Source organism: Papilio machaon, chromosome 13 (assembly GCF_912999745.1).
Source record: "Papilio machaon chromosome 13, ilPapMach1.1, whole genome shotgun sequence".
In the NCBI taxonomy this organism is placed as follows: Eukaryota; Metazoa; Arthropoda; class Insecta; order Lepidoptera; family Papilionidae; genus Papilio; species Papilio machaon.
The window spans coordinates 5,883,351-5,897,232 of record NC_059998.1 but is presented as its reverse complement, the minus strand read 5'-3'; the positions used below and the strand labels follow the sequence as shown (position 1 = coordinate 5,897,232).

Here is a 13,882-nt window from a genome sequence, read left to right as displayed (position 1 = left end):
GGGACTGGTATTATTTCGGGGTCACGGTTCATTTTTTACCCAGCTAGTCGGTGCCCACACCGGATGAGGTGTATGAGAGTGTAGCCGTTCTTATTTAGTTAACTTTATTATTGGATTATTTATTTTATTTAATATAGTTTTTTTTTGTTTTAGGATATGGTTTACTCATCATTTCCATCATCAGGTTTTATAAACCTTAAAGTTTTAGCTTATGTTTTTACGGCCGGCCGCCTGCCTGTCGCCAACCCTACTTGGGAGAAATATTTCAAAAATTAAGATAGGATATGGTTTACTCTCGTAATAATAAGTCAAATAGCGGGATTTGAAGCCCCCATCAATTGATTATAAATCCGTACCCTTGACCATTAGGCTATTGGCGCTTCAATATTAATTTCCAGTATTATACATTTATTCGAATATTAAAATATTAATTTTAAGAGGTAATTACATTTAAAGTTAAAGTTTAATTTTGGTCAATATTTTGTCTGCCTTTATTGTATTAACTAAATAAATATTGTACATAATTTTATAAAGCTAAATATTCAAACTGTAGAACTTTAATAATAAAAACCGTTTTCTTAGAATATTAAGTTCTACCACAAGTCTTGTTCTATATAGAGTTCAATGAGATTTACTTTAGTTAACACATAATCCTCTTGTTTACACAATACTTTTTTATATTTTTAATACTTTTTATACCATAGAATATTTTTACACAATAAATATTGTTTCTTATAAAAATACTCTATTACCATGGGAAAGTAATTATGGCCACGACGTCTGATAAACTCAGGTTCCGAACGATATAAAAATATTATTTTCTGTGTTATAAATGTTCTCTCATTTCTAGGACACAAGTTTAAAACCGGTCAATAAAAAATATTGGCAATAAAGAATTCTATCTTTTTTTCTTTTAATTTCCATAAATTGATGATACCAAGACCATTTCTATCCCGTGTTATGGACTTTACTATACAACTGGATGGAAAGGTCAAAGAAAACATGTTTGACTTCTCTACTTATAGCCGTGGACGAGGCCTTTGAACTCGAAGGCGGTGGCTAAAGAAATGTAAATCCGTTTTATGCCATAAATGATGTAAAAATGTATCTAAATTTTAACTTTCTTTTTTTATGTAGCGCGGAAGTGATCTGTCACATTCATCCGCAGAAACAAAGCGGCTATTTAAATGTGAAATAATTTTATTTTTTTGTTTTCATTAGCATTTTTAATTGAAACATTTGGTTAATTACCTTTGTAACATGTACGTACATTTCACTTCCGACTATGTATTTTACAAAGTTTAATAAAAATTCCCTTAAAAATAAATAATTTCAGTTTTTTTTTTAATATTTTATTTTACTGTTCTAATATCTGATAACCAAACTGACTTACCAATGCACTTCGAAAATCACTACACCTAATTATGTAGAATTAATGTTTAAGAAAGGATTTGAAAATTCATCGCCTAAAAATAAATACTTGGTTGTTGCGTTGCTTGATCAGTCGAATAGTTGACTAGGTAACAGCTAGTTCTTAAAAATATTGATAATGTCAAAGGGTTAGCTAGAATAATAGTCGGACTATATGCGGTCCAGGACATATAACGTGTTCTAACCGGGAGTCATCGACCCGCGCTCGCAGCGCCCCCTCTCGAGAGTTCCACTAATGACATTTGCGAGGTATTAACTCTATACATTGCACCGTGGCCGCCTCCGCAATTACGTGTTTTTATTTTCTATTTTCCATTATCGCCTACTTCCTTTTTACGGCGCTAAGGATTTTTATATTCCCTTAATTATTTCCCCGACGGTCGTTGTGCACTCAATTTTTTGCAGTTTAATTCAGGAAAATTAGTGATCTATTTACGGTAGCGAACAACCTTCGCTGCTCTACGTTATTTACGAGCTACATAGTGTTGTTAACTATTGTTTCTTAATGTGTGTCGAATGAATATAATATCTCTTTACACCGCCAAAATAAACCTATTGTTATTTTTTTTTTACAATGAAATATCCTAGTAAATGCTTAGACGAATTCCTTACGATCTCCTTCCTTAAATACCAAATCGATTACATATTTTTTTTTTTTTTTACTGAAACCTACAAGCATTTGTTGTTTTTTGTATCCATTACTTATTTAAGTAAAACCGCAGCCCTAATGACTTTAAATGGAATAAAAAAGTGGCAGCTTGCTGACCACTATGTTAATTTAATTTTTCAACGAAAGTAGGTTACGTAATGTTGGTTAGATTAAAAATATCAGCCCTTGTGACTTATTATAACTATAGGAAAAATAGATACAAATGATGATAAAGTTAAAATTATAAAAAAACTATTTTCAAGCACATAAAGAAAGTAATAGTAGTAGAATTTAAACTATCCTTACTAAATAAATCTGTCTTATAAAATAAAATCCTACAATGTTAAGTGGCGCTATTTCGTAGTACTCTTTTAGTTTCGTTAACAAATGCCTTTTGCGTACAAATCGCGAGGTTCTTGAGAAATGGCAGCGACAGCCGACTCCGATAATGTTGGAAGCGGAGCAATCCATCAGTCGCGCGCCGGAAGCCCTCTCACCCCTTACAAAAGGCTCCTTGCGAACAAGTTCTGCCATTAGTACCTGAAAGATTTCGCTACTCGATGTTTTTAGAGCGGTCAAAGTAGCCAAGTTTTAGTCGACTGAAATGAAGACCAAAAAATACCATTGAAATTGCCCCAATTAGGTTTTAAAAAATATAATAATGTTAGTACAATGTTTAAATGTTTAAACCTTTCATATTGGTTCCTTTTTATTTTCTTCTATAACATAATCAAATCGGTGGAAAATCAACGTCTTTTTTTATGCATTTTATGTAGGTTTTTAAAATTGCTTGACTTATTTTTGCCGTTTTTCTCTTACAGGTTCCTTTATCAAGAACATGGATGTTCCCTTCACGCGTGCCTGGAAATATCAGAGATGAATCAAAGAACTAGAAAGAAAACTGTCAACTTCTGGCGCGATCTGGCGAATTTATAGCCTACCCGCTCACGAGTCCGTGTAATGTGAAGAGGACAGCGGAAGGGATTATACTGTCATATCGAGAAAGCATATCTCAGCAAAGTTGTGAAAGAAAATCTAAAACATATCTATATAAATACTAGTCACCGTTTGTGATTGTAGTTTAAAACGCTATTGCTCAAAAATCTATTAAAATAACTCCTGTAGATATAGAAGTAATATTAGAAAAAAATAGATGCATATCGACGTATAACTTTAGTAATACAAAATTTGTTAGATACATATCAAATATCTATAAAGATGAAGTACTATAGCATGTTTTTCCTGCGGAGGCGGACGTTAATATTGAAAGCGGTGTTGATACTGACAGCTCTGTGGTTCATGGTCGCTTTGCTGACGACAAATGGCGGATCTAGGAATTCAATTGTCGCACCGCCGATAGAATACGAAGACGCCGAAGCGAAACCACTAAAGATGGCGAAACCAACGTCTGGAAAGAAGAAAAGCGAATCCTATGGAAATAATTTGTCAGATGGTAAGCTTTTGTATTAAGAAGAAGCATGGCTTTCTGGTGTAGGAGTGTAATTTTTAAATTATTTTTAGTTACATACTTTAAAATTTAATGCACTTTAGTTATACACGGAAAAAGGTTGTATTATGGCAGACAGAATTGCTTTAATTATTTTCAGATATATTGATTCTTGATACCTAAGTCGTACTTCTCTATTTTTTTCTTTTCTACTTAGAAACGGTTAAGGTATTTGAAATGATGTTTGAATAATTGATGAATTACTAAATTAACTAGTAGTTTAAGAAAACTTAAATTCTTTGAGTATGAGAAGTTTTTATTTTTTTTTTGAATATCTTTTTTATTTTTGCCTATTTTAATAATATCTTTTCTTTTCTATCATTTGTTTTAGTATATCCATCATTTGTCGTAAGAAAAATAATTTGCCTTTTGTTATCCACTTTTGTATCGTCACGCGATTCTTTTATGCTTAATAAATCACAAGCTCCCCTTACCCAGCATTATCTACATTCCTATAGAAGACGATTGTCTTTCGAATAGCAAGGCAATAGAAATGATAATGAGGGTAAACGTTAAGTATACTTGAATGAATACCGAATGAAGATCTCTTTTTTCTTTAGAACAATGTTTCTCTGTTTCTCATACGCGTTATCCTTGTGACTTAGGATATGTTGCATGCTCGCTTGTTAAGGCACAGCTGTTTATATCGTTTTAACAATTTGCATGATATTAAGCATTTATTTATAACAGTGCGGACGCGGATCGATTGGCTTGGTCGGATCGCTGGCGTCCCTGAAGGTAATAACTGCTTCATTTAAAATCATTTTCGAATCCTGTGACGAAAAGAGTCACGTATCTTATGGGATCTCTGTATGTAACTCCTTTCGTCGCATGACTTGTTTATTTTCATTTTCGGCTTCGCATATTTAGTGCTTTATGTAGTAATAGTAGGTGAAAAAAATTACTTGTTAAAGTTTAAACATTAAAAACCAAAAAAGTCATTTTTGTTAATACTGTTATTGAATAATTTTTTTTCATTTTATAGCAAATAGAACTTCATTTAAGTACAAAAAGTACAATAAGAGAATAGGGAGGAAAAAAAGAATTTTAGTTCCAATAATAATTAATAATTAGTCGACTCAATAAAACGTTATAGCATATTTACAATAATTTAATATATTTTAGTATTAACGGTATGTAGTATAAAGATGACATTAATAAAGAATGATTTGTAGAAAAGTATCATTGTATATTTCTTAGTATTTTGGGAGTTAAAAGGTTAATAACCATACGTTGACTTGCTTATGGATAGGTCAGCTTGCACAAGGAACAATATTTAAACATGTCTGCTTATTTTTTTTAATTCACTAATAATATTGTTAAGATGAAATGAAGTATTTAGAACTTTTACTAAGCTATAACTAGAAGCAGGTAACGTTAACATGATGTGTCAAGTTACATTGGTCTTTACGAGTTGTTAATCGATCACATCCTATAGGTTTAGGAGTGATTGCAGCTCCGGGTTCGGACAATGCGCCAGGTGAACTTGGCCAGCCAGTTGTATTGCCTAAGAATATGAGCGAAGAAGCCAAATTAGCTGTATCAGAAGGATGGAAGAAGAATGCCTTCAATCAATATGTTAGCGATCTCATATCAATAAGAAGGAAATTACCTGATCCTAGAGATGAATGGTGAGAATTTTATAACTTATTTAACTTTAGTGTATTATGTAGCTTATTTTTTTAGCCGACTTCAAAAAGAAGGCGGTTATCAATTCGACTGTATTTTTAATGAATGCAATACCAATGGAAATAAATAAGTTTTATTTGTGTACAATAGAACTCTTATTTTATTTACAGGTGTAAAAAACCCGGCCGCTATTTAGAAGATTTGCCACAAACTTCGGTGGTCATATGTTTCCACAATGAGGCGTGGTCGGTGCTTCTTCGAACAGTACATTCAGTGATAGATAGATCACCTCCTCATTTAATAAAGGAGATTGTGCTCGTCGATGATTTCTCAGATATGCGTAAGTTATTAATCAGCGCCATGTTATTTCATAATATAGAAATCATTGCAGTGATCATAATACGATTAGCAAGTACTTTAACTGTAGCATTTTAGTATTGCAATCGCATGGAAAGTGGGATAATTTAAAATTATTATAATAAAAGATTAAAAGAAAGCAGCTTAGTTCTATAATTTAGGATTCTTCAACACCTTGTATTTCTCTTACAGCACATTTGATGCAACAGTTGGACGACTACATGTCTTCGCTGCCTAAAGTTAGGATAGTTCGAGCGACGCGGCGCGAGGGACTCATCAGAGCGAGACTGCTCGGTGCTCGATATGTCACCGCTCCCGTCCTTACTTACCTGGACAGCCACTGCGAGTGTACAGAAGGTAAACAAGGAAAAGGCTAAGTTTTAAATCAAGAAGGACATTTGTAGTTTAGCCTGCTGTTTTTCTGGTGATTTTCTGATAGCTAAAATATAAATCATATTTTTTTTTCAGGATGGTTGGAACCATTACTAGATAGGATCGCAAGAAACAAAACGACAGTAGTCTGTCCCGTTATCGATGTCATTGATGATAACACTTTGGAGTATCACTACAGGGATTCATCTTCAGTCAATGTTGGCGGTTTCGACTGGAATCTCCAGTTCAATTGGCATCCCGTGCCGGCAAGGGAAAGAGCACGCCACCAACATACTGCAGAGCCAGTGTATTCGCCTACCATGGCTGGTGGACTTTTTGCTATCGATAAAGAATTTTTCGAAAGACTTGGAACTTACGACAGCGGCTTCGATATCTGGGGCGGAGAGAATTTGGAACTGTCATTCAAAACTTGGATGTGCGGTGGAACGTTAGAAATCGTTCCGTGTTCTCACGTCGGTCACATATTTAGGAAACGGTCACCGTACAAATGGCGAACTGGTGTCAATGTACTGAAGAAGAATTCAGTTCGTTTAGCAGAGGTACTGTTAGTTGCGCTAAGAGTATTTTTTAAATAAAATATTTTATGTTGACTGTGACTATTGAAATATTTCAGGTGTGGTTGGATGACTACGCTAAATACTATTACCAAAGAGTTGGTAATGATAAAGGTGATTATGGAGATATTACAAGCAGAAAGCAACTTAGAGACAATCTCGGTTGCAAATCCTTTGAATGGTACTTAAAGAACATTTACCCTGAACTATTTATTCCTGGAGAATCCGTCGCACACGGCGAGGTATGTACACTAGTAGTTATTTATTTAACTTTTTTTATCAAATGACGCAGCAAAATAATTTGTTTTGATTCAGTAAAAGAAATTCTAGTAATATTCAAAATTTGATTCGATTTTGAATTCGTCAGAAGAAATGCTAATAATGTGAATCCAGAATCCTAAGAAATTGTAAAAATTATTGTGGATCAAAAAAAAATATTATAATAGAATGTTACACAACATAATAACGCATATTGAGTTCATATCGAGTCCAAAAAATAATACGTGTACTTCCGAATTGTTGCTTACGCAGATCAGAAATGTCGCCTTCCAAAAGACTTGTTTGGATTCTCCAACGCGCAAGTCCGACCACCATAAGCCCGTCGGACTATACCCGTGTCACCGGCAGGGAGGAAATCAGGTCTTTAGTCGTTCAAAATTCGCAAAACTGCGGCAGTACCATCGTTTTAGAAGTGTTAGCGGGACATCGTTTCGTCTCATTCTATTTTTTCGCTATTGCACTCTCCCATCCTGAGCACATTTCTGGACACGTTGGCGTATTACACTTACAGCACGGAATGATTTATTTTGTTGATATTTTTTGTAACGCTGCATGCTAGATACGCAACCGAGCGTTCGATAGTGATTTCTGTCTCGACGGTGAAACTTTAGAGGAGACCGAGGGCGCGACCGGACCGCTAATGATCCACAAATGCCATCACAACGGTGGTAATCAGGTATCACAGTACAATGGCCGGGTCTTGTTTTAGTTGTTTTGGAGTTTAGTTTGATATTAATCGGGATACTATGTCATGCTATATTCAACTTATTCGAATATAAAGAATAAGCAGGTAGTTTATTTAGTTTATCATCCATTTGCACTGTAATTTCATCACTCGACCCGAAGTGATGAGGTTACAAGAACGCTTGCTTTGGCACGCCTTTTTAAACTTATCGATGGCATTAGATCGCGAATCCTTCTACGGAAATGTGCATCGACTCTGGTGCCGGGCCTGAGGAAATGAAGAAGCCAGTCAACATCTGGCCTTGCCACGGGGAGTACGGCAATCAGGTTTGTCCGAGGCGGCCATCATGTTTAGCATTTATTTAGTGCTTTGCTGCATTGTAGTTGGTTGTTGGTTGGTTTATCTGGGTAATTTAGTTGAGTGTGCTGATAGAATACTAATATTGTCCACTAAGCTACTTTTTATTACACTTAAGCACTTAACTTATTTCTGTGTATACATTTTAATTGTCATAGGGCCATTCATTAAGTACGTGAAACTATCGAAGGAGAGAGAAGGTCAACAATTCTCTACATGCCCTTATGAGGGAGAGGGTAAAACTCATTGTATAGTTCATATGTATTCATAAATTGGGGATATGTTGGTTGAATAAGATCTTTAAGTAAATAATGAATGGTCTCTTATATGTACATACTAACACTTTACAGTCATTTTGCAGGATTAGTTTATTCAATTTATTTTCCAAATTATTGAATAATAAATACATGTATAAATTTTACGTGACATTACACGAACGACCTTTCAGTTCTTCAACATTGGTACTGCCGCTAGGTTTAAATAATTAGCTAAGTGTAGTTAACTATTAATTTACATAACACCTATGTATTTTATTTACTAATAATATTATTTTGTGAATATTTTACAAAATGAGTATTATTTACGTAGAGATAAGTATATATTATGTAGATTGATTTTTATTTAAATTATATTTAAATTGGGTTTTGGTTATTAGTGTTTCTAGTTACTACATAATGTATAATGTTTATTATAATTTGATTATATAATTAATTATATGAATACTTCGATTATACTTGTAAAATTAATAGGTTTTCTTTAATTCTTCTTTTAAAGTTTCTTAAGCTTCGCTTTTTTCCATCCTTGGGAATAGGAAAATAGCATGACTGGGAAACAGGATTAATGATGATTCCATTTTTAAAATCCAAATTAAAAGTTTCAAGTATTAAATTACAAATGTAATCGATCAATGCATAAAATATTCAATAAACTTTTTAAATCACATTTGAAGGTGGTGGACATTGAAATAAACTCATGCCTGTAGCTCATTGATATAGGCATGAGTTTAAAGGTTATCGCTCATTACACCTATTTGACAGGTCCACCGACGATAGATAAACATCCGGCTATTGATTGAGCGAACAAGTGAAATTTTATTAAATACGTGTAATGAGCGATACCCTTAAATATTTAAATACCTCTCCCTTCAGTGGTTAAGTAGAGGTATTTTAATACATGGATCTTGTAATAATTTTATATCATACGATTTCAGTACTGGATGTATTCCAAAAACGGTGAGATCCGTCGTGATGAGACTTGCCTCGATTACTCGGGTCACGATGTCGTTCTGTACCCTTGCCACGGCGCCAAGGGTAACCAACTTTGGCTGTATGATCCGAGCGTAAGTGTATTCGTTGTTATTTAAGCTTTGTACATAAAGTAAAAGGTCATTAAAATAATATAAGTAATTATGTTTTTACTACTACTGGCTGGAAGATTGGAGCTTTTTTCTTTGCTACGTTTCATGAAACAGAAAAGTAAATTTTCGATTCTATATTTAAATTATATTTAAATATTGATACTGACTTCTCTAGTCTCGTATAGTAATCCCAAAAAAAAAAACACCATACGCAGAGTTCTCTAGCATATTTCTTATACAGAATATACATTAAGGGGCGCTTTATTGACCATTAAAAGATTTGACTGAGGCAGTTAGCAATGTACAAAGTTAATCATTTAAAACGTATTACAGACGAAGTTATTAAAGCACGGTTCAAGTGAGAAATGCATGACGATATCGCGCAACAAAGACAAGATTGTCATGGAGCCGTGTAGTGACGCGGAACCAAGACAGATGTGGGTAATGGAGAACTTCAACGCAGATCGACTAAGTCCAGAACTGACAGCCGATTAGCTGTCATCTTATGACGTGCTTTTCATATAAATGACTGAGAAATTGTTTAGACTTTTGTGCTCAGAATTCACTTGTTGTTGAATGCATTGTACTTTATGTAAGTGATTTCATTTGATTTGGAGGTTAACTACCATATTTTAAAGTGTGTTATAATTTGTATTTTAGAACGCTATTGATATTACGAAATTGTTCGTAAAGTCATTGTCCTTTTTTATTTCTGAATAATTCTATTTAAAATTAAATTTTCTTGTTTTATATTTGGTGTCACTGTAAATTGTACATTAAAAACTATTGGAAAATATGTTAATTGAGTCGTTAACCTTTTAATGACTGCGTTAACTTCATAATATTTATTATCAATATTTTTCTATTCACTAATTGAGTAAAAAAATATTCTCTCCGATTATTTATTAATTCTGTTTTATTTCCAATAGCAACACTCATATTGATACATATTTACATCTCATTCTCTTATATCTCTCTTATATCACATTCTCCTATAAAAAACAAAGATAACAATATGTGTTAATACAAGTGTCACTGGAGAATTCTACGTTTACATTGATGGCAGAAAAAGTGTGCTATTCAAAAAAAGATGGCGCTAAATATAGTATTCTTTGGTATTCTTCTTCGAGTATTAAATTTATCTAATAGGAATTAGTCTTCTCTTTACTGTGTACATATCTTTAAACATATTAAAATATCGCATAATTGTAATGTATTGAAATATATAGAAAATAACTTTTACCAGAAAATTTCTGATTTTCTGATGACTTGGCTTCTTTGTAATGTAAATGTTATTGTGATTTTTATCATGTAATAAATGATAGTCGTAACTTATGTCTTAGTGGAGGATAGCTAAATATTTATGTAGTTAGGTTAGGTTGACATGGGATGTATTTCGATGTTACGGATTGTTATTTAAAAATCAATGTCAGCGTAATCTGTATTCATTTTTGTTTTGATGCTGTGAAAACTTCGAAATGAGTATTTTTGTATAGCTCTCGGCGTAACGAATCTATTTATATTTTTTATTGACTGAATGCTTATATAAAGTTCAAAGACATGTTATCACTTGGATTATGAAAAAAAAAATAATTGGAAAGGCAAAAATTATACGTGTAAATTTTATTTCTTTAGTGTTTTAATTTCTTAGGTAGATTTTTTTTTCTATAGATGTCTATTTGACAAGTTGCAGAAGTGCCAGTATTTATATTTTTTTATTAACTACCATATACTGCCATTTAGTCTTCCCATCTAGTATTTTCTTAATAACTTCATTTCAATCAAATGTTTTTTTTTTTAAATCGTCATTGACGTTCAAAAAATGTGTTAATTCAGAGGTTTAGGAATGCATATTTTTTTGTATTATCTGTATATATTTTCGTATATAATTGACTAGAATAAATTTTCGTATGTAATTATATGTACCTAAAATAACATTTAAATAGATATTTATTTCCAAACTATGTTGGAAATCAACAATATTTTTGTGATTTTCCAATAAACTTGCAACAAAATGTTGCTATTGATTTATTTCTGATTGTAAATATATTTTGAATTCCATTTCTGTTTAGATTCAATGTCATCCTATTCATATTATATATTATTAATATTAGCGTTATTAAAAATAAAACGCAATCGGTGATAGAAATTTTTGTTATATCTTTATTAATAGCTAGTTAACTAAGAGTTGTTACTATCGAAAATTAAAAAATACTGTCAACCCTATTATTCTCGAAAAAAAACAATATGTTTAAACTCACGTGTTCGGTAACTTATTAAAGTTATTATGGAGATCCGATTGCGTTCTATTTTCAAAATGAATCAACGTTAAAGAAAATTAAAAATATAGTTGTAATTCGTATTCAGATAGGAAATGAAAAAATTTAATGTGCCTTATATCTTTACGTAATATTTGAATGTTGAATATCTGTATATAATGCAATGTCTCTAGTGTATAATATTATAGTTAGAAATAATAACTAGATGGCGATACAATAGTCTTTGTAAAATAAAGCATTATGTTTGATTTGTAATGATTTGTTTTATTGTATATATCTCTTTGGCATTTTCTTTTCACACTGTAAACGACACGACAACAACAACGCGACTGGAAAATATTACTGTTATAAATTCTAATGTTTGGACGTATGTATGGATGGATGGATGTTTGTTAAAAGATTGAAGAACGCCTGAACCTGAACGCCTCGCCTTATAATAAACTTTATTAATCTGATTAAAGTATTTATTAATACTGAATACTAGATGTACTAACCGCCCAATAGAGGCGCTATTACAAAATGTATCATAAAATTAAAGATTTAATTCTATTGGATATAACTAAGCATTTTTTTAAGAAACATTACGACATATTGAGTTATAGTTATTCGCTATTATCATGATACAGTATTAATTTATAATATACATTAATTCCGAGTTCCAGTTCACCGGTTCATTAAATTAAAATTTCGTTAATCATTAAATGAACAAAAATTTAAAGTATGTTATGTATAAAGCGTAATATGACATTCATACTGTCTGTATACGGATGCAATTTTGTTCTACATTTTATGAATCAATATAATATTAGCTTTCGCCGGGAAAAGACGAGTAATCAAATTATATCAGAAGTTACGGCTACTGCATACGATACTGCAATCCAATATTGTAACATGAAATAGCTCCGAAGATATTCCTTGTTCGAAATTAGATCAAGTACATACAAATGTGTTTTGCACCAAATAAACTTGTTTAAAATAAAAATGCTCGTGAATGCTTCAATATTTTTTCGATCCTCGATGTACAGTCTATAATTTCTAGTTCACATTTTAACACCTTATGGTATAAAAATTATAACAACAGTTATGTGATACTGATGGCAAAGTATTAGTTTAAACTGAACCGCAATCGGTTTAGCCATTTCTAAGATTAGCGCACACGAAGTCACAGACATCGCGACGTAGAGGCGAATGGTACTGGTCGACATGAACTTCAATTCTGAACTTACTAGAGTATCCTAATGACCCGAAGTGGGCCTCAATAAGATTGTAAAAAGGGAATCCTTTTCTAAATCCTGCGGCCAGTCTCAAATATCGTTGGATAAACGAGATGAATAAAAACCTAAGGGAGGTCCAAGTCCAGGACTGGGTCAATTATGAACTGCTGAAGCATAAACAAATCACACTAGTATTCTGTAGTCATATATATTTATACCATAACGATATCATTCAGTGAGCGTAATTTATACGATACAATGTGAAGATACATTAATGTTCGTCGGAAGCGTCGGTCACTGTAATTTATCCTTGCTCAGATTAATTACCATTTCCAACGGCCGAGAGTTACTGATAATATAAAACAACTTACGTAATCCTCTATAATTTGTATTAACAATATCTATCTCTATTTGTATGCAAATTATTTAATCCATCATGATATTTTTTTTTACACTTATTTATAGAATAGGCCTTACGGATTTTAATGAGGCGAATTGTGAGTTAATAAGCCACAAAATTAAGTTCTTCTTAAAGATAGTTTCTTCTACTTACAAATGTTTCACTGGGTCCGTATAATATGTATGACATGATGTAATAATTATTTTACCATAATCTCTATTCTTTTACCATCGGATTTGATAAAAGCGCGCGTTTTATCACCCTTTGTACGTTCTTGTTTCGTCTTAAACTAATATAAAATGTGATTCAAAAACAATTCTAATGCAATTCATGTCTTAGTTAAGATCTTATCTTGAATATAAATGCACCGTAGACAAAACTATCACGAAATTCGATACTAGTAAACTCTAAACTCGTCTGCCCGCCTGAATACATTACGGCTAAAGTAATTACGGTGCACAAGTTTGTCAAGGAAGCACCTAAAGTCGCCTACAGTTTCCTACAGTCCCAGGTACGCCTTCCGCTAGAATAAACAAATTTACTTATACATTCAACAAAATTTGGAAGTCACGCGGAGTTTAGGTAAAGTTTGTGTCTTCTAAAAGTCTTTGAATCTGTTAATCTAATGTTGTAACAAACAAAAAACAATAAACCTAACTGTAATATTTTTAGTTTTTCATTTTGTCTCATGAAATTGTTCGTTTTTCTTTAATTTTATTTTTTAAAATAGCCTCTTAGTACACAAGACAACGTAAATTTTCCAGACTTATTTTGTAGCCTTGCGTCAGGAG

General features: G+C 32.4%; 1 protein-coding gene across 4 annotated transcripts in view; it reads left to right on the top strand.

Moving 5' to 3' along the window:
* LOC106710058 (putative polypeptide N-acetylgalactosaminyltransferase 9) overlaps positions 1–9,857 on the top strand; it is a 104,127-nt gene extending 94,270 nt beyond the window's left edge. For 2 of the 4 annotated variants that reach the window (XM_014502166.2, XM_045680538.1), the window contains 10 exons: positions 2,902–3,533; positions 4,278–4,325; positions 5,026–5,218; positions 5,387–5,556; positions 5,766–5,930; positions 6,042–6,505; positions 6,580–6,762; positions 7,052–7,159; positions 9,052–9,180; positions 9,532–9,857. In XM_014502166.2, coding sequence (XP_014357652.2) covers positions 3,299–3,533; positions 4,278–4,325; positions 5,026–5,218; positions 5,387–5,556; positions 5,766–5,930; positions 6,042–6,505; positions 6,580–6,762; positions 7,052–7,159; positions 9,052–9,180; positions 9,532–9,693 — 1,857 coding nt within the window. In that variant the 5' untranslated portion in view covers positions 2,902–3,298 and the 3' untranslated portion in view covers positions 9,694–9,857. Of the gene's footprint in view, positions 1–2,901; positions 3,534–4,277; positions 4,326–5,025; positions 5,219–5,386; positions 5,557–5,765; positions 5,931–6,041; positions 6,506–6,579; positions 6,763–7,051; positions 7,160–7,705; positions 7,811–9,051; positions 9,181–9,531 lie in introns of all 4 variants that reach the window. The other 2 variants (XM_014502171.2, XM_014502177.2) reach the window with 2 other exon arrangements.
* The last annotated feature ends 4,025 nt before the right edge of the window (positions 9,858–13,882 follow it).